Consider the following 22079-nt stretch of genomic DNA (forward strand, 5'->3'; position numbering starts at 1 on the left):
CTCTCTTCCTCTTGCTCCCTCCCACTCAATTTGAACAAAAAAATGGAAAAATGTCCTCAGGTGAGGATAAAAAAAAAAAAGTAAATTGCTTCTTAATTTTATCAGAACTTTGTAGGGTTTTCAAGACTTTAAACACACTTAATCTTTTTTTAGTTGTGAGATGGACCCATGGGTTGTTTACATGCCTACTAGACTCAAATTTATAGCAAATTAGGCAGATTTTTCAGTGAAACAGTAACACTTTTATGAATTGTTTTGGTACCTGGTTAATGTTGGATGTTATACATCTCATACAGTGTCAAGCTTATTTCAAAGAAAATTGTGTTTATTTGTGTCAAAATTTGAAATGTAAATAGTATCCATCTCTGTCATAATTATTATACTTAACTAAAGCTGCAGGGTCTCCCTGTACCTATTTAAGTCCTAGCTATAATCCCACCCTTTCAATATAAGCATTAATTTACTAATCCTCAGAAAACTCATAAGATTTCTCAGTGTGCGTGTGCTTGTTACTGAGAAATCATTTTAGTAGAATTTAGTAAAAGAAATGTTAGAGACAAACATTTTAATGAGGCCTATAAACTAGGTTACATAGAATAACTTTATTTCAATCTTGCCTCTTAGCACAGAAGACTTAAGACAGATTAAAGATGTGTACATATTGCCCTGGTTGGTTTGGCTCAGTGGTAGAGCATCAGCCCACGGACCAATGAGTGTGGGTTCGAATCCAGTCGAAGGCGCATACCTCAGTTGCGGTTCTTCCCTGGTCCTGTTGTGGGAGGCAAGCAGTCGATGTGTCCCTCGCACCTCGATGTTTCCCTTTCTCTCCCTCCCACTCTATCTGAAGATAAATAGGAAAATATCCTCGGGTGAGGATTTAAAAAAAAAAGATCTGTCTATATTTTTGGCTGGAAATAAGGTAGATTTAGTCCACGGTATCAGTGGTGAGAGAAGTAAAGGGGAATATCAGAAAGACAGTAGAGTAGCTTCTGGGTGCTAGCGAACAGAATGTGGTCAGCAGGCTGGTCTGAAGGCAGCCTGTAACTGAGCTGTGGCGGCTGAGGGCGCATGCTTGTGGGAGAATCCAGGGAAGGGCACCCCTGCGTCCTGGGCACAGGAAGCCTGGGCGTGCTCCTCGTGCCCTCCTTTCTGTCCCATTCCGCTTCAGTCAGACAGGAGGCCTATCCAGGTAATAAACAAATAGAAGAAAAGAATCTTATAGTAACAAGAACAACAATAGTGAAAATAAGACAACTACACAAGAACACACTGATTAACCAAGTAGAACAATAGTAATTCTGCAGGTACTTGCAAATCTCACTATCTGTCCAGACTCGATCTGCCCCCTGCACAGCTCAGCTGCTGAAACCCGTTCCAGTGCCCGTGTTTCCATTCTGGGACTCCATGCCCGTGCCCTCCGGCTCTGCCCGAGGCCGCCACCCTCCTTCCAACCCAGCTTCTTTTCCATTCCATCTCAGATTAAACATTCTTCCTTAGAGAAGCATTTCCTAAATTCCTCCCTAACGTCATACACCAGGTGAAAATACCCTTAAACTGGGATTCTGTATGGCACTCCATAAAACTGAAATTAAGTACGTTCACAGTTCACTTATTAACAGCCCCTTCCCTCCCTGGTACGTAAGCTTCTTACATTATTGGGAACCATAGTTTTCACCATTGTATCCTATTAGAAATTATGGATAGCACCATTCCTCACAGAAAAAGTTTTATGGGCTAATAAACAAATAGAAGAAAACAATATAATAATAATAAGAACAACAACAACAATGATAATAAAACAACTACACAAGAATACAATGATTAAAAAAGTAAAACAATAGTAATTCTACAAATATATTAAACTATTATTTTATGTTATATAATACATAACACATACATTAAACTGATGATGTGCTCTACATGGGGCTGTACAAATATACAGCAGTGGTTTATGAGGGTGATAAACATTTCCACAAATCCTTGCCAACACTTCGTGTTAGTAAATTTTTAATGTTTTGAATTAAGTTTTTTCTATGTACTGGAGGATATGATTATTAATAATTTAGATGTTTTGATCACTCCAACTTACTCATTTGTTTCTTTAATATTCAATCCCGCTACAAACATTTGTTGAGCATCCCTGAGTCGATAGATAGATGGAAACAGTGATTATTGCCTCCTATACTCACCCTGGCCAGGATCGAACCTGCTCTGGCCATGTGCCCTGAAAAGGAATCGAACTGGTGACCTTTTGATGCACTAGCAGGCGCTCCAACCAACTGAGCCACACCTGCCAGGGCATGACTAAGAGTTTTAGTTGTGCTCTTTATAGCTTTCTGAATACCCATTAGGGAGAAGGCCTTAAAAAAAGTTGACCTTTCTGTTTGTGATCCTAAATTCTATATTGGACCATACACTAAAAAAAGAAAGAAAAAACACATTTTCTAAATAACGACAATAATAATATATTTAAGTTATAAAAGGGAAAGATATTTCTATCTTATTACCCAGAGCCATCTGATTTGTTCATGTGATAATGGGATTAGCTTTTATATCTTTGAACATCTTTGGAGTTTTGGCGATTTGATATATTGTTTTAGAATATCCTTGAAAATTAGCATATAGTTTCTGAAAAGGAAAATGCTAGAAACAGCAATAACTTGCTACCTAGTGCACTGGGAGCAACATAGCTTATTAAGTAGGTAAGAAGATGGAGACCACTTTGAAGAGCAGTGATTTTATTTAGAATAAACTTTTCACAGAGCTTAACAGCCTGTGAGTATTCATAGTATCCTGAGTGCTAAATTAGGCACAGTGAAAAATTGACTTGCCTCTGAGAACCTAGAATGTGGTTGGGGATTCATAATGCAAACTCATCAACATACAATTTAGAAACTCACAGAGAAAAATCATACGGCAAATAGACTTAGCTACCCAAATGGCTAATTAAGGTAAGAACAAGTTTTTGAAATAAGATTCCTCAGGAGGAGCTTCATAAAGACATGCATTTTTAGGTCAGATACTGTAGAGGAAAATGGGTTAGCAGGAAAACTCAGGGAATGGATTCCAGATGAAGGCGGACTTTAATAACTACTTCTTGGCTCAATGATTATAACTTATATGCAAAATAATTATCCACAGAGACCAATAAAATTACTTATTTAAGATGGTTTTCCTTCTTACTCTGGTTTTCAAAATTGCAGTTGAAATCTGGTGAGACAGCTGCCAACATTGCCAGAGAGCTGGCGGAACAAACAAGGAATCATCTGAATGCTGGCGACATCACCTACTCTGTCCGAGCCATGGACCAGCTGGTAGGCCTCCTGGATGTGCAGCTCCGGAACCTGACCCCAGGTGGAAAAGACAGTGCTGCACGCAGCTTGAACAAGGTAAAGCCCTTCCTTACATCTGTCTTTCAAGTTGTAGGCAAGTCAGTGGGTTTTCCTATGTTAATTTCTCTTTGGAGAATAGCTAGATGATTCTAAAGCACATTGCTAGTTACCGAGTGAGTTGCTTCACTATTTCATTGCAATGATGACCCTATTTAGCTTTAAAACCAAAATAAATAAATAAATAAATAAATAAATAAGTGATAATCTCTCCATGTGTATTTTGAATTTACAATTCTATTTTTCACAATATTTCCTCTATTTTGTGTGCTAAATTCTGACAGGGCCAATAAATGCAATTTATTTTGTTTCTATTTTTTTCTTTCAAACCGTTATATTAAAATAATTAACAAAACAAATGTCTAATCATAATTGATTAGATATCTAGAAAATAGTGACAATGAGAAAGGATATTAGCAATTCATTATAGATATATATGTTTTAAACATACTTTTTTTTTTCTTTATTGATTTTAGAGAGGGAAGAAGGGAGAGGGAGAGATAGAAACATCGATGATTGATGAGCGAGAACATCGATTGGCTGCCTCTTACCTGCCCCCCACTGGGGATCGGGCCCACAGCCTGGGCATGTGCCCTGCGTGGAAATCAAACTGGCGACTTCTTGGTGCATGGGTCGATGTTCAACCACTGAATCACACCAGCTGGGCCATTATAGATATATTTTAAATGAAATAATTTAATCTAATTGATATTGCATTTAAAAAATCATGAGACAGGTTTTAATTTTTTTTTTATATTTTAATTGCTACTATTTTATATCACTACATTAAAATATAAATGAGCCCTGGCCGGTTTGGCTCAGTGGTTAGAGTGTTGGCCTTCAGTTCAGAGAGACCCAGGTTCGGTTCCCGCTAAGGGCGTATGCCTCGGTTGTATTTTGTCCCCGGCCCTGGTTGGGTCATGCAGGTGGCAGCCACTTGATGTGTCCTTTCACATCCATGTTTCTCTCTCTCTTCCTCTCTTCCCTTTCCACTCTATCTAAACAAAAAAATGGAAAAGTGTCCTCGGGTGAGGATTAAAAAAATAATAATAATAAAATAAAATATAAATGATTTAATATATTTCAGCAAATTTGAATTGTAAGTAGTGAAAATAATTTATTTTTTAAATTTCAGAAAACATACATTTACATATTTTATTCATATTTATAAATATAAATGTATATATTATATATGCATATAAATGTTTTATATGTATATTTTATATAAGCTATACACTATATAAGCTAAATGCTTTATTTACATAAATATATAAAATGTATTTTACATAGTATAAGGAATATAATGTATGTAACAAAATATCACATGGTGAGCTAACTTCATGGTAAAATTAATTAGAACTACTGCCATCAATTGACTTGTGTTCCCTGAAAGGTATTTGCATAGTAGAGATGATCAGTTATTAAAACTGGATTTCAAAACCTTGAATATCATGATAATCTTACTACTTAAAAAGCAAGAATTTGGCACTGACATTGTCCTTCATGGAATTCACTAAATGAACATTCCCCTTTAAAATGAAATACGAGGATTAAAAAAAAAAAAAAGGAAAATGACTTTGCAGCATGGTCTTTTAAAATAAGTATATTTAGTACTTTTGTGTCTTATGACATGAAGGGTCTCACTCATTAAGATGGAAGAAGTTTTATAAATAGTGATGGTATGTCATAGGGAAGCCAGCTCTTTATCTGGCAAATAAAGTTTTTTTGTGCAATTCAGTCATCAGAAAATATATTCAGTTTTATTTATTGGATACAAATTATTATTATTTTTTTTCATGTTGAGTATAAAGGAATTATTTTTGCCACTTAAATCCATGATAAAAATCAAGCCAGAGCCCTGGTGGAATATAGTCCAAGTTCCCTGTGTAATCTGGGCATGCTGTGATTTTAATGTGTTATTACCCAGGCTGACTGGATGCTATTAATGAATATTGCCGCCAGCTATTGTTATCATAATGTACTGCAAGTAGTAGTTTCTATTAATGTTACATATCCATAACATTACTTGTTATAGCAATACTTCGTATCTTTATTTAAAAATGGTGCTGATGTCTGACAGTATCAGGTAAAGCTGGCAATTAATGTCACCTTCTAACTGGCTACAGCTAATCAGCTTGCCTACTCTGAATATCAAATAACTACATAATGGGCAAATTTCCATTTGTGAAGCTTTTTAATGCTCTCTTTTTTCCCCCCCATTTGGCGCTTTTCAATTGTTTATATAATGGGGTTTGTCATATGTTAATTTGCATGGTGGGGGAAGGAGATGGGAGGGCAAAGGTTATTCACATGCTTGCTGGCTTATTCTCATCCCCTGTGGTTCCCACTGTTCTCCGAAGCAGTTATAACCCATCATATTTGCAAAGTCAGCTCCTTACAAATCAATTGTGCTCCACGTTGAAATCTGGAGGGTTTAGAATCCTGCAACACCAAGAAGCCAGTCAGTGATCCAAATGAGAGCACTGGTGATGACCTCGCTTGCACTTTCCTTGCTTAATTCTTTAAAGGAGTAACTGCTCTGTGCTCACTGAAGAATGCTTGATCAAAGTGGGGAGAGTGTTAGCCACACCAGAGGCATCACAGTCAATACTCCTGAAAACTGAGCAATTTCCTCCTTCAACAATCAAGGCTACTGAAGGGAGGGGAAGAAAGAGTAGGAAAACCACAATCTAATTTATAAAATTTTAGGTCATTTATTTAAACAGGGCAAATAACCTTATGAATTATTCTTTTAATTACCAGGGGAAATAAAATGTTTGGGACTGAATATGACTTGCTCTTAACCTTTTGGTCAGTAAAACATCCTTGTGTATGCAAATAAAAAAACAAAAACAAGCTTCTTATCCCACAGAAGTTTCTAAAATGTATAAATGCTTATTTGCTCACAACTGGCAAAGGAATTCTTTAAGAAATAAAAGCAGGGATAAATCAGGACATTATTCACATTCTTTTAATCATAAGTTACTTATCTCTCGGCATTTGTCCCTTAGAATCAAATAGTCAGAATGAACAGGCATTTCTACTTTTCTGATAAACAGAATCTTTTGTATGGTTGAACACACAGTTTGTGGTTGCGTATTAACCATCTATATGGTCCATAAACCACAAACAGCATCCTTCCTACCTTCGAAAATGGGTTCCAAATTTTTGTCCTAAGGTACTGAACTTCCCATGTCTTCATTTGTGGCTCATGAATTAATAACTAACCTGATGTGAAGTGTTCATTTCAAATGAATAAAGTATATTGATTTTTACTAATTACTACTAAATTGATTCCAAGATTTCTCTCCATCATTAACAGCGTTACACCATCCAGTTTTCACTCGGGTGTTTCTGCTAGGGTGCTGGCCACTGTTCCCAGCCATGGCTACATTGTGCTGCTGCTTAGCTTCCATTCTCTCCCGGAAAGTGGTGCACAACAAAATAAGGTGTTTTGTGTAGATGTGTTCTTTTATTTTTCTTGTTTCTTCTGTCACTAACTTGTTTTTTCTATTCTGTGTTTAATCTGCTGTCTTATTGGATTCAGCTTCAGAAAAGAGAGCGCTCTTGCAGAGCCTATGTCCAGGTACATTCTGCGTTTTTATAAATGTGTTAAGTTGTTGAATTGTCTCTGTGGTGGTAGCATGCATGGGCATCTGAAAGAAAAAACCGTAATGAACACTGATGAACTCAAGGCGTTTCAGGGAGGGCACGGGGGTGGGGATGGAAAGTCATGTGCAAGGGTTTGTGCTGCAAGGATGCGGCAGGACCAATGCTCCCTCATACAGACACAGGCTAAGGAGGAGGAGCCCTCGGGCACGAGGATGCTGATCATCACAAAACGGTGAGTTGGGTGTAATATGTGACGCTCCCATTTCTTCATAGAGGTGTGTATGAAAACATGCCCTTAATACATAGGGCCAGTTCATATCTGAGTAGCAAGTCGCTCAGAAATGACAATCAAAGACATGTAAGGCAATGACTCGTCCAGGATACTGGGCAGGTCATGCTTCTGTACCAGAATGTTCACCGTACCCTGTGACGATCTTACTCATTGTAAACATGTTCATCCCGATGTACACGTAATTTCTCTCCAGGTAACATGTTGCCGTTTGTTTCTAAGCAAAATAAAAACCGTTCCAATATTTAAAAATTCTATATGAAAAAAAAAATCCTAGAAACAAGCTTTGTAGTTCTTTTCACAAGAAAGAAAGGAAGGCAGTAGGTTGTACAGGGGCAGAAAAAAAAAATGTCCCTTCTTCCTTTCTAGGTTCTTTGGCTGATCTAATAATTAAAGTGACATAAGACAGATTAGTAGGAGAAAGTGAATTTTAGTTATGTATGTATGGGAGCCCCATGAAGATAGGAGGCTCAGGGGCAGTTCTGCAGGTGAAGTTTATGTGCTATCCTGGGCCAAGGAAGGGATCCGGGCCTGGGGCTTCAGAGAGGAGGAGGGACACTCATGGACCAGTGAGAAACACAGATGTTTGGTAAACAGATGTTTGCCCTGCCATGCAGACAAGTCTTTCAGATTAAAAAATATATATATATATATATATATATATATATATTTCTGGTAATAACTCTCTTTCGTCTCTTTCTGGTATAGACTTCCATCTAAATTCTTTTGGGTAGTTAAGTGAAAGGTAAAATTTTTCGAGAGTCTACTGGTTCCTGATTGCCTTCAGCATTAAATAATCTACATCCCACGGTGAACAACTTGGGGTAGTGTACTCAGCTCTCCTTCATCAGGAAGGGAGGAAAAATATGAAATTGTGTGCCTATAAACTTTGTTTTTTATGTGTATGCATCAGAGTATTTTTCAAGGGGAAGGCCAGTTGCATTTACGAAGGGAGATGCCCTCAGGAGCCGGAGTTACTGGTTCTCAGATTGGCATCCAGAAACTCGGCCTTATCAGTTTATTCACAAAGAGCGTATTTCGTGAGAGTCATTTAAAGGGGGAGAAAACAATTTCAATATCAAACATAGTAGGAAGATAAGTGTTTACTTTAGATTTTACTTTTTTTATATATATAAAATAGTGAATCTTTGTATATGAAAAACTGTTCAGGTTTATTTTTCTAAGGTTTTGGGAAAGAAAACTGCTGCGGGAGGTAAAATGCTGTCTATGTGACTTATCCTGTTGGTGTGTGCAATAGAGAAATGAAAGAATTCTTCAGCCCTGAAAGCTGCAGCTCTTTTTGAGCAGTTTTCGGATTGTTTTTTATTGCAATCTGTGCTGTCCCCTCGGTGGGACCTTGGAGATAATTAGCCTTCCACTATTTAAATCTATGAAATGCATGGTCATTCAAACACAAATCTCTGATGGAAAATTAATAGCACAGTTTATTCAGTGGCTGATTTCCTGGTGTTATAATTGACTGGCTACGGGTAAATGTTTCAGCTATTGACTAAACATCTTGATAAAACCAAATACGCACAGAATATTGGTGAAGCGGAAATGCTCAGCTCACTAATACATGGCATTACTTGTGTTCATTTTGATGTAGATTAGATCATTGTTCTATGAAATTTTGGAGTCAATAATACTTTAAACTTTAGTCCATTTAAATTTTAAAGACTTGTTTATGTTTCCTATTGTTTCTATTTTCAGAGCATGTTCTGAGCTCTCTATGAAATAGGTATGAAATACACTTGAAGCACTTTATGTATTAGATTTAAACAATACAATTGTTTAGCCCTGGCCGGTTTGGCTCAGCGGTTGGAGCATCAGCCCAAAGACCAAAAAGTCACATCTTTGATTCTGGTCAAGGGCATGTACCTCAGTTGCAGTTCAGTCCCGGGTCCTGGTTGGGGTTGTGCGGGAGGCAACTAGTCGATGTCTCTCTCATGTTGATGTTTATCTCTCTCTCTCCCCTTCCCGCTCACTCTATCTGAAGATGAATGGAGAAATATTCTTGGATGAGGATTTTAAAAAAACTACAATTGTTTAGTCATCAATGTTCTTAAAAATATGACCTTTCCATTTGCACAAACAATACTCTTTTAGAGTTGATTTTGACCATCTAAATCTATTTGGCTTTCCATTTTTTAGAGGTACAGTGTCATTTTATGAATGAGCTAGATCTGTTATGGGGAGAGGTCCTTATCCCCACTGGTTGCTGGTAGTAGCGGAATTCTTGTGATATCACAAGAAAAGGAATTTTCTCAGACTCGCAAGGGAGGATGAAGTATTGTCGAAAGCTTTATTTCTATGGACTTAAACCCCTGAGTTTCCAAGGACCTGTTTCTCTTCATCCCCTGAAGGAATAAATGTAGGTGTAGCTTTTGCAGAGCTAGAATCAGAGCCATTGTCAACAGTTCTCACTCCTTGTTGGAGCAGTGTCCAGTCCAGCACTGGGCTAGTTAAATTTGTGTCCCCAGCTGCAGTCCATCAGTCCATTGAATGTGGGTTCTGCAGGCCACATGGCTATGGAGCAGACACAGGCAAATGCAAGGAAACAGGAACAGGAGAGCCCCATAAATCAAGAGAGTGAACTCCTTTGTTTAGGGGATTATGAATTCCCAAATTTTTGCAGGCTTACAGTGGCCCTGACTACTCTAGCTAATCCATGGTTCCCCAGGCTTGACTGACAGGCACTTTCCCTGTGTCACCCTGACTCGCTGCACATTTACCCATCTTCCCCTTTGTCCAGTCTCTTCCCCCAGGGAATGGGCTGGTGGTTCTCTGGAGAGCCTGAAATTGCAGCTTCCTGGTGAAGCTGCCCAAATGGCCATGCTTATAATGTCTGGCTTCCCTTTTGTTCTTTTCCTATTCTTAATACCACGCTGATTACAATGGTATCAATGTTACCAGAAGGAACCTTTGAGATGACATGTTAGCTGAGCTGTGGAGAGATGAAAAGACTGGCCTAGGTCACACAACCGGCACTGATGGCACTAACGCCGTTCTTCTGACATGAAGCCAATGCTTCTTCAATGTATTATTAACAGTAGATACATTTATCAGGCCCCTAACGTGTGGCCCAAACTGCAGCACATTTTGCATAAAATCTTGATGAATATTCACAGCAATCCTATGATACAATTATTGCTATTCTTAGTGCAGAGAAAATGGAGCACCGGGAGGACTGAATGGCGTCATAGCATCATACAGTACTAACTGGGGGGTCCTCAAAGCTCGGTCTTCCTGGTTCCAGAGCTCATGCTCTCATTCCCTAAGATACTGTTATCACAGAACTGACTTTATTTGTTGTTCGGAGTCAGGATATATCATTCGGCTTTTATTTATTTATTTAATTATTTAATTATTGTGTTATATTTCAGGGATGGTATAAATGATTTTTTTTTTCTTTTTGAGACAAGTCAAATTAACTGCATGGTAATTATTTGTACTGCTATATTAAGGTCAAATACAAATATAATTTGCTTTGAGGTACTCTTTTTCAGAGGACACTGTGAATAAAAAGTTATTTTGGGGAGAAGAAAAAACAAATAGAAAATATGGTAACTCTAGGTTAAAGGAGGAAGTGTCAAACTGTTTTTCAAAGTAGCTGCACATTTTAATTTCCACCAGCAATATAGGAGGGTTTCAGTTTTTTCACATCTTTGGCCACACTTGTTATTTTCTATCTTTGTGGTCGTAGCCATCCTGGTACAAGTAAATTGCAGAAGTCTGTGACTCTGGTCATAGAATGGGGGCAGGGACAGTTTGGGAGTGTGATCCATGAACCAGTAACAAGTGAACAAGTGATAGGGCTCCAATGAAAGGTCTGTGATTTTCATGAGAATCTGGGAGTTCAGTAGAACCCAGTCAGCTGAAGAACAGCTGCCTTTGGGTTCTATATACATAACAAGATCTGAGATTGACATTTAAAAAATTTTTTTCAACCCCAAGTTCCCATTTTTTAAATAGTAGTGTTAACATTGTTTTATTGTTCATCAGGAACTATTAATAATTACTGACATTTGTTTTTTACTGCTTTAAAAGCAGGACATTTTCCTAGTTAAAAAAATATATATTTTAGTTTTATCAGCATTTGTCCTCAGAACCTCCGAGGCAGCATATACTCCCCAGAGAGTCTTCAAGTCAGCCTGGCTTAATGAGGAATATAAATCCATGTATTTTTCAATGTGAATCTTTTCAGTCATTCTTTGGAACCTGCTATTATCTACATAGTCACATTGAGAATTAATCAGAGAAAACTGGAAGAAGCAAATTAAAACACACATACACACTCACACACTCGTGTGCACACAACTAGTTTCCTCCCTTTCTCCTTACTTTCATTCCTGTTTTTTTGTTGTTTATTTTTTTGTTTGTTTTGTTTTTTTTTATCCTCACCCGAGGACATTTTTCCATTTTTTGATCTGGTAGAGTGGGAGAGGGAGAGAGAGAGAGAGAGAGAGAGAAGCATTGACATGAAAGAAACACAGCGAGTGGCTACCTCCTGCACAACCCAACCGGGGCCGGGGAAGAATCGCAACCAAGGTATGTGCCCTTGACTGGAATCGAACCCATGTCTCAATGGTCTGCAGGCCGACTCTCTACTGCTGAGCCAAACAGGCCAGGACCTGTTTTGTTTTTTTTGAAGGAAGATGGCTTATGTGTTCGTTAAAGCTTACAAAGTATTTGAAACAGGTCCTTTTTAAAATTTCTATTTGTAATTATAATTTGCTCATTTTATTATTTTTTTGTTTGTTTTATCTAAATTATCCACTAGAAACCTCTCTCCCAGCTACCAGCAGGGCTAAAACAATCTCTGTCTTCAACTGGAAGTCACCTAGTAGTTAACAATAAAAATATTCAAAAATCAATAGTTGAGCACATGTGTCCACTAACCTTATTATTACTGGGAATACAGCAGCACACAAAACAGACAGAAGTCCTGATCTCTTTCCTAGGGTGACATTTCTAGTAGCAGAATATAAACAATACACTAAATATAAGAAATATATGGTATATGAAATGATGATAAATGCTAAGGAGACAAAACAATGTAGGGGTGGAAAATTTTTCTTCTAACCTTCTAGGTTCTTTGCTGGTCTAAGAAGTAAGACAGATTAGTAGGAGAAAAACATAGATTCAGTAACTTATGTGTACCTACTGTATATATGAAAGAGACCCAGGAAAACCAAATAACTCACCAAAATGGCTGAATCTGTCACCATTATCAGCTAAAAACAATAAGAGATAGATGTTGGGAGTGGAGAATTAGTAATGGGAAGTAACCAAGAAAAGCACAGTGAACAAGGATAAGGTTGCTATGTAGATTTAAGTCACTGTCTTCTTGATTCATAAGAGTGTCTAGAGATTGAGTCATCCTTGTCTTCCTGGTACAGAGGGGGGACACCCTTACACATGGAAGGTTCCTTTATTAATGTAAATGTCCCTTCTCAGTTTTCAGAGCTTCTTCTATATCTGCTGTTTCTTAAAAATAACCAGCTTAAAATAAATATTATACTTTAGAGACATACTTTGGAGTGGAAAATTCTTCTTCTCTCCTACAGAAGCAGGAAACACATCATGGAGGTGATATTTGAGCAAACCTCTAAAGCAGGTGCAGGAGTGAACTGTGTGGACATGCAGATAAAAAGCATTCTAGCAGGAAGACTGACAATTTCTGAGGGGAAACATGCCTGTGGTGTCCCATGAGGCCAGGGCAACTGGAGCAGAATGAAGGAGAAGGGGGTAACAGGGCATGGGCCTCTGGGGTAGAAAGACCCGGAACTGAGAGACATTGCAGGGACTCTGGCTTTTATTCAGAGGGACATTGTGAACCACTGTAGGTTTCTGACCAGAGGGATGATATGGCCCGATAAATTTTATAAGTGGAGAAGCAGAAAAACTCCTGATACGGGTGACCAACTTAGAAATAATGGCCACTTAGAGTAGAATATGAGATAATTATTCACCTTCAGGATTTTTTTTTTTAAGTGGGACAAACAGGATTGTATGAGAAGTGTTAGAAAGCAAGAAGTTAAAATGACAGAAAGTGTTTTGCCTGAACAACTTGAAGGATGAAGTCACCATTTATTGAGATGGTCTAATTTGTTAACTATTGGTCAAGGCACAAAAATAATTTTATTTGGGGCATGTTAACTTTGAGATGTGTTAGATATGCAATATAGATGTTAAATTTGCAATTACCAAACAACTATTTGGTAACGTTAAACCATAAGTAGCCTTTACAACCAGTATTCTAGATGAATTCATCAAGGGAGTGAGTGTAGAGAGAGAAGAGAACAACATCTAGGATTGAGGCCAGGACACTGTCACATTACGAGGTCAGGGAGAAGAAGAGAACCAGCCATGGGGACCCCAGAACAGCCTGAAGGAAGGAGGACCTGGAGAAGATGGCATCCAGGAGTCCACTCAAGTTCACGTTTTACAGAGAAGGAAATCATGTCAAGTGCTGCTGAATCTGCTCAGAATTGCAGATACAGATTTTCAAGAATAAAAGTCATGTCAACTTTTGATTAATTTAAAGAATTCCAAGGCCCAGATATTTATGATTATATGTACTACCTAAACGTTTTTACCTATTCCTTTCATTTTTTTGTCTTTAACCGAGACTTTCTGTGACCCGAAGTTGCTCCTTGCATCTTTGACAATGTGCAAATTGAATTATGCCGGTTTTGCTTGTGTGCCTTTGCTGTATGAGACAAAAAAGACTCTAACCTCCATTTATACTGCTAGGAAGAAATTAATGAGTATTTTCAAATTCCTTGTTTGGTCACTTAATTGGCTGTGTGACAAAGAGCTCCGTGGTGCGTGTCAAACAACTTTTGGAGTCCTCTAATGATTTGTGCTTTGCTTGACTTGTGATACTCTTCTGTGTGGCCTGTCAGGCTGGATATCCTTGTTAAAGTGGCTGGAATAAATTGGCCAGCAGTGTGCAGACAATGTAGTATATTAACTGCAGCAACAGGGAGTACTTTTAGCAGCTCTTTCAAGACATTTCAATGTTTGCCCATAAGCATCAAAGCCAACCCAAACTTTCATTTAATATAATTAAAAGGACATCTGAAAGTAGTTTGAATCACAGCAGGTTCTTGAGGTTTGGTAACCCTTTGTTAAAACCATGTGAACTTAATATATTTCACAGCTTGATAAATCTGCACTTGGTTTGTGTCAGTAAGAGAGAAAATATAAATCTGCACCCTGCATGTTTCTTCTGCCTTGAACCTATTGCTAAAAGACATTGAGATCAAAGAAAGTGACTTGTGTCTACAAACCAGAGAAGTTTTCTTTAGATTAAGAAGTTATAATTCTCTTCTATAAGTGATAGTCATTAAATGCTTTTAGAAGGCAATCATTGACTCAAAAAGCCATAAAACCATATGCAATGTAAGCAAAGTAAACTATACTGGTATTATTTAAGAGTTTGGACAGGTCAGTTTGTAAGTGTAATGATTCAGATACCTCCAAAGGACAATGACAGATGTTGGTGATGGAAATCCTGCTTTGGTATGCAAAGGAAATCATTCTGGGAATCTCCCAACATTTCCGTAGTTAATATGTCAGCCAGGCAGAGATGGCTGCTTCACAAAGTCACTTATGACTGATTCTTCTATTTTGCACATTTCCTATAAATATACAAATCCTGGCTGCTGTTTGTATATACGTGGTTTTCAGAAGCTTCAGGAAGTAATTTAATGAGAATTGGGGGCGGTACAGGAGGAGCCCTTCTGTTTTTAAATAAAACATTATCTAAAACAAAAGTATTTTCTCACTTTTTTTTACTAGGTGATATTCTCTTCTCATTTATAATTTCCTGATCAAAGACTTGATCATTACTTAATTATAAAATTGATTATTTAAAGTCTATTTGAATGATCCTTACTTTCTGAACATGAGTTTACCTTGAGAACAGTTTTCAGTAAATAGAACATAGATAGATATTATCTCTATGTAAACAAGAGAATACCATCATTTTACATTGCTATTACTTTAACAGCTTTATGATCACATAGCTAACCAGAAGAAAAAAAGATATTAAAAATAGTATTACAGATTTAAGATCCTGCTTTCTGAAAGTATCATTAAGTTTTCTGGTACAGGTCAGAAAAGAAATGGAAATTTTAAGGGCTAATTTGCAGCAAAGTGGTTGCCTGATGACTTGGAACCAAACAAATGATATTTTAGTACCTCTCCCAGCAGAGTTATAATTTTGATATTTCCCCTTATCGAATGTATGAAATTTGTACTGCTAGCAGTACAGAAATGTAACTATGGAAACTTAAACAAACCAGGGCTTTATCCTCACACCTAAATAAGAAATGCAGACATGACTGACAGTCCAGGATTAGCGTGAAAACTCCGGGTTAAAAGAACAAAGTTCCATATGTTTTTCTGCCCTGTTATCTTTAGCACATGCACTTCCATCCTCAATATGACAAGCTGGCTACACAGGTTCAAGTCATCACTTCATGCTAATCTCTGAACAGGTAGGAGGAGAAAGACAAGTGACCAAAAGACTCATCTCTTTTAGAACTTTCCAGAAGTTTCACCCAACTATGTCTGACCATATCCCATTGGCGACTCACTCTGCAAAGCTAACCACTACATTAATAGGTATAGTTTTGCAGCTGGGCTTAGTGTCCAGAGATTCTGTGTCTAAGGTAAGAGAGTTATTGGGCAACTAACAATCTTAGATGCAACCCGAAATATTTCTTTCTTATTTAATGATACATACAGATATCTTCATCCATTTTTGACGTAAGAACCTACCATAGATTCAGGACAACAGTAGGGTTACAGTTGAACCCTAAGTACAGAGTAATATATTGTTTTGATTGTTCTGTTAGTTATAGTCTGAGGGCAATCATTTTGTTTAAATAATAATAAAAAATATTTCAAATTATTCTCAGATAGCATTTTTCTTTTTTAAAGTAACTTTTGGAATTGCTAACATAGGCACATAGTTTAAAATCCAGAAAGTAGGGAAGCTGCATTACTAACTCGGGGGCATGCCACTGACGTTGTGGTGTATTGTGTGGGGTTCTCCTTGGAGTTCCATAGTGCAACCGCACATCATACTTCTCTCCAGTCCCTCAGCTCTCCTTCTTCAAAGCAATCGTCATCAGCCTCTTCAATATCCTATCAGAGAAAACTTTTTTAGTCTATTCCATGTTTTTATAATGTTTCTTTATAAGTCTTCACAAAACAGTGTTGTTCTACTTGCCTAGAAAAAAAACTTTGGAATTAGCTTGTGGCAAACAAGGTACTGTTGTACTACTGAAAAGACCCAGCATGTAGAGCTGATCACAAGGTAGACTTGTATCATGGTTTTATCAACAGACCATCAGTAGAAAACCAGTTGAGTAAAGTGCTACACCAAATAGTGGAATACTCTTGAGCCCCCAGAAGAATGAGGTAGCACTTGTATTGACTTAGAAAGGTGGGTGTGATATATTGTGAAGTAAAAACAAACAAGCAGATGAAAATCAACAGTCAACAGCATTATTATAGTGATCATATTTATATGTGTGTACGTGTAAATATTTACAAGTCTGGAGGGAACTACAACAAACGGTCAAAGTGATTCTTTTGGGGTGAATTAAATAGACTTTCAGGTTTTAATTTATATAATTTACTTTTTAACTCTTTTTAAGTATTTTTTTTTTAACTAAAGACTATTTTTCAGCACAGTTTTAGATTTATAGAAAAATCAAAAAGTAGAGGTAAATCCCATATATGCCCCGACACATACAATTCTCTTAATTATTAATATGTAACAGTATTTATATTTATTACAATTTATTTTATTTATGCATTACAATTAATATTACAGTCTTCATTCATTACAATTAATCAATCAATATTGATGTAGTTTATTCAGATTTCCTTAGTTTTTACCTAAGTCCTTTTTCTGTTTTAGGATCCTACCCAGGATATCACATTACATTACATCTATGCACGCATACCTACATAATATTACCTGCATAATATTACAGTTGTCATGTCTCTTGAGGCTCCACTAGTTGTGATAGTTTTTTCAACTTTCCTACCAGCTTATCTTTTACTGTCAGGAAAATATATTTTCCATTACAAAAATAATTAACCTCTATGCTTCAAGAAGAGCATAGAAGTATTCTTGGATTCACTCACATGTTTCAAGCACTCTGCCAGGAAGAGACAGAAAGGAGTTCTGCTCTTGTAGAGCTCACATTCTAGTTCAGCAGACTGGAGTTCCGGGAGGAAATAGTAAATAAATCAAAATAATCAAATAAAACAATGGCAGAACTACTGTGCAAAGTTGTGTGAATTCAAATGACTACTTGATGACTTTAGATTGTGTTTATCAGGGAAGACATTGTAATGCGGTGGCAATAAAACTGATTCCTGGTAGTGTGGGATCAACCATGTGCCCGTCTGCAGAAGCAGCACTCCAGGATCAGAGGTTACCTGGATGGCCAGCTGAGGAGGGGCTGGCGAGTTCCGAAAACAGAAAGAAGACCAGTGTCTTGAAGCACTCAGTTGAAGGAAAATACAAGGGTAGGAAAACTATGGAAAGGAGTCAAGATTCTGAATGCTATTTAAAAGCTTTAACTAGGGACGTGACGTATTTTTGCAAGATTATTTTGGTTGCAAACTTACTTTTCCTCTGATATCCATTCTTACAGCTTCAGCAATCTCCTTTACGTAGGTGATTCTCAACATTAACCAACTGCTTTATACATTTTGAAAGTCTTCTGTTAATCCATTCTCCCTACTGCTGAATAATGTTTTAAAAATGCAAATCTGATCATGATTTGATCCTACCTCATACTCTCCATTACTCTTTTTCTCTTAAGAAAAATTTTCTTTTTTGGACTACAGTATTTGAGAATTTGACTCTCTTGCGAATTTCCCACACTTTTAACCATACCCTCTCACATCTTTGGATTCTATACTCCCAAACCACCCAAGTTCTTACAGTTCATGTCTCTATGCCTCTGTGGTCATTATCCTTCTGCTGAAATTACTTCTAGAATTGTTCTCCTTTCCGATTCTTTCATCTCTGTAATTTTGACTTAATCTGTCAACACCCACTTTATATGCCAATTACTCGAAGGAAGCATTCTTTGTCCCACTTAGTCTGGATACATGCCCCATTATGGGAACTTTTAACACCCTGAGTTTTCCTCTTATTATAGCAATTATCAAGCTGTATTTTAATATCTCTTTCCTTTTCTATCTCTGAGCTCCCTGGGAAGGAACAGTGCCACTTTTATCTCTATATCCTCAAGACCTTTTCAACTGTATTTAGATATACAAAGTGACCTCTAAATACTTACCATTGAAATGAAGCTTCAGGCTTTTATTCCCATTGCCTACTGGTGTGTCCACCGCAGTAGAAATCCTCAAAACACTTGTCTACACTCACTATCATCAGTCCCTCTCCCATTTTCCCTGAAATTCACCTGCTCAGTATTTTTCCCCCACCACTGTACTGCAACTGCACCTGTTGAGGTCATTAATGATATTATGCTGCAAAACTCAATAGTCAGTTGTCAGTGCATCTTATTTGACAAATCAGAAGCTTCTGACACAGTTGATCACTCCCTCTTCCTTGATACATACTGATTAGGACAATTCATCCCTAGATTTTCTTTTTTTTTAATCTTCACCTGAGGATGTATATTTTTTTCTTCGATTTATCTTCAGATAGAGTGGAAAGGAGGGGGAGAGAGAGAAAAACAGAGAGGGAGAGAGAGAGAAACATTGATGTGAGAGGAACCATCAACTGGTTGCCTCCTGCATAACCCTGACCAAGGCCAGGGACAACCGAGGTGCATGCTCTTGACTGGAATCGAACCTGAGACTCTTTGGTCTGCAGGCCAATGCTCTCAAAGCGGCCAGGGCTCTTTTTTTTTAGCCACTCAAGCTAGGGTGATTTTTATCCTTTTTTTTTCAGTCTCTTCTGATAGATCTTTCTCCCAAACCCTTAAGGTTGGAGTGCCCCCTAGCTCAATACTTAATCCTCTTGTTTTGTTATTCCTTTGTATTGTCACTCCCCTGGTGATGTCAGTGATTTAAAAACCACCTCTATGCCTGTGACCCACAAAGCTATCTCCAGCACAAACCACTCTTCTGAACTCCTAAATTAATTTTCAAGCTAACTTCTCAACATCTTCATTTTATTGTCTTAGAGACACTTCAAATGTTCCACGTCCATAATTGATTCCTAATATTCACCCATAAACTAGTTTTACATGCAGTCTTCACGTACTCAGTCGATGTGGTTCATCCCTACCCACTGTTTTTCTGCTTGATCCAAAGGTGGCCTCCTTCAGGTATTGGAACATGGAAAGCATGTGGTCACTTGGCAACTTTTATTCGATTGTTCCCTCTGATTGGAATGTCTTTGCCTGGCTAACTCCCTCAGCACCTTAGTCTCTGAGATGTTATCTTTCCAGTGAGGCCCACCTGAACTATCCTACATAAAACCACAAGCCACCCTCTCCCCAACCCTACTACTGACCCTTGACTCCTCTAGATCTCCCCATAATGCCCTTTTCCTTCTTTTCCTTTTATTTTACTTCTTTCTTTCTTTCTTTCTTTCTTTCTTTCTTTCTTTCTTTCTTTCTTTCCATCCATCCATCTATCCGTCCATCCATCCATCCATCATTTGTTGATTTTTTAATTTCCTTGCCAGAAAGTTCAGTTCTAGGATTTATTTTTCTCAGCTTTGTTTAAATTGTATCCCAAGTGATTAAAACAATGTTGGCATATATTAAATGCTAAAGAAATATTTATTGGATTAAAAAAATCTCCTACTTTGAATAAAGACACACAATCTTGAACTTATTATCCTTCAAAAACAGCTTTTCTGAGGATTTTCTATCAATTACCCAGAAAAAAATATCTATTACTATTATTATTTAAAGAAGGCTTTTTGGATGCTCTTATGTTTGAGTTCTTTTGGAAACTGATTAAAAACTTCTTCCCTTGACTTCTGTAATACTATACTGTTCTGGCTACTTTTTTCTTTCTTTTATTTTGTTTATCCTTACTTGAGGATGTTTTTCCACTGATTTTTAGATAGAGTGGAAGGGAGGGAAGGAGAGAGAGAAACATTGATGTGAGAGAGACACATCGATTGCTTGCCTCCCCCATGATCCCTATTGGACCAGGGAATCAAACCTGCAACCCAGGTATGTGACCTTGGCCGGAATCGAACCCGTGACCCTCCAGTCTGAGGGCTGATGCTCTAACCGCTGAGCCAAACCAGCCACGGCTACCTACTTTTTCTTTATCTCAGGTTTCAACTACTCTTTCTGCATTTTCTCCCCTAATGTTAGTGTTTCTGGGTCATCAATTCTTCTCCCTCTACTCAGTTTGTCTGCAAAATGTCAGACATATCAACAGCTTCAATGAGTGTAGGTGAATATATGATGCCTAAACCTCAATGTCAGATATTTGTATAACCTGCAGGCTGAGGGAGTTAAAAACATGCCACCCCAAAATATACCTCTTTGGCACATTGATTATTTTGAGATGAAGGCAATTGAGAAACAGTCGATGTTCTATCTCTTTCTGCCTAAAAGCAGATCATAAAATTTCCCATGTACCAAAAAGAGAGGAACATTCTTATCACCCGAGACTGGCAGTCAATGCTAAAATGGATCTTTGAAAACAAACATACTAAAATAACTCTTATCTTCCATTTCTTTCCCCAATGTATTTCCTAGTCACTTTCCCACAATTTACTGCTGCTAGAAGCTTAAACCTTTGTCCTTTATCTTGTCACTTCACAAATTTGTCATTCTTTGATGTAAAAAACATATAAGCACTCAGTCCAAACTACTTCTTCAGGTCTTCATTTTTTTTCTACAAAGGTTCCTGTGTGTCCATAAAACTATTAAATAAAATTGTGTTGCTTTTCTTCTGTTAATGTATCTTATGTCAGCTTAATTCTCAGGCCCAGTCACAGTACCAGCAAGGTAGAGGAAAGGTGTGTCCTCCCCCGCAAGGCTTATCTAGACCTTTCTAATTGGCACCATTCCAGTACTTTTTATTTGAAACAGGCGACTCTGAACTCATCGACTTCAGCGCACTGTCCCCACTCATGCCCTTAAACTGTCTACCTTTTAATAAATGGAAACCTGCTTCTCTTCCTTTATTCCCATTTGCAGTGCCACCTCATTGCCTATTTCCAAATTCTGTGCAGTGCATTTTTTGTTTCTCTCACCAACTGACTGTAACTAATCCTTGGAAATATCTTTGGATTCTCTAGTTTGCTCTGTCCACAGAGCCAGAATGCATGGGTTTGAACCCTGGTTCTGCCTTACATTAGCTCATTCCCCTTTAGCAAGTTATTTCTCTGTGTCTCAATTTTCTCACTGCAAGATGAGGAAAATAATCATATCTTCCTTGCTTTAGGTTATTGTCATAATGCAAGGAATTGATGCACAGAAAGCTTCCAGATGAGAGTCTGGAACACACGCAATGAATATTAACCATTATAACTTATATCACTCCCCTACTTTTAATTTTTCAGTGACTTGTTACCTTTAGGAAGAATTGCAACTATCTTACCTAACATGGTTTGTAAGCCTCTTTGAAAACTAGCTTTCAGCCCGGCTGGTGTGGCTCAGTGGTAGAGCATCAACCCATGCACCAAGAGGTCGCCGGTTTGATTCCCCGTCAGGGCATATGCCCAGGTTGTGGGGCAAATCCCCAGTGGGGGGCATACAGGAGGTGGCCAATTTAATTGATGTTCTCTCTCATCGATGTTTCTA

At 37.7% G+C, this 22079-nt stretch overlaps 1 protein-coding gene across 1 annotated transcript in view; it reads left to right on the top strand.

Annotated features, from left to right (window-relative positions):
* The window catches only part of ADGRL3 (adhesion G protein-coupled receptor L3), a 471329-nt gene that overhangs the window by 330187 nt on the left and 119063 nt on the right, over positions 1-22079 (top strand). Inside the window, exons 9-10 of the mRNA XM_036253182.1 lie at positions 3204-3389; positions 6937-6975. Coding sequence (XP_036109075.1) covers positions 3204-3389; positions 6937-6975 — 225 coding nt within the window. The remainder of the gene's footprint in view (positions 1-3203; positions 3390-6936; positions 6976-22079) is intronic.

This window comes from Molossus molossus, unplaced genomic scaffold (assembly GCF_014108415.1).
Source record: "Molossus molossus isolate mMolMol1 unplaced genomic scaffold, mMolMol1.p scaffold_m16_p_1, whole genome shotgun sequence".
Classification (NCBI taxonomy): Eukaryota; Metazoa; Chordata; class Mammalia; order Chiroptera; family Molossidae; genus Molossus; species Molossus molossus.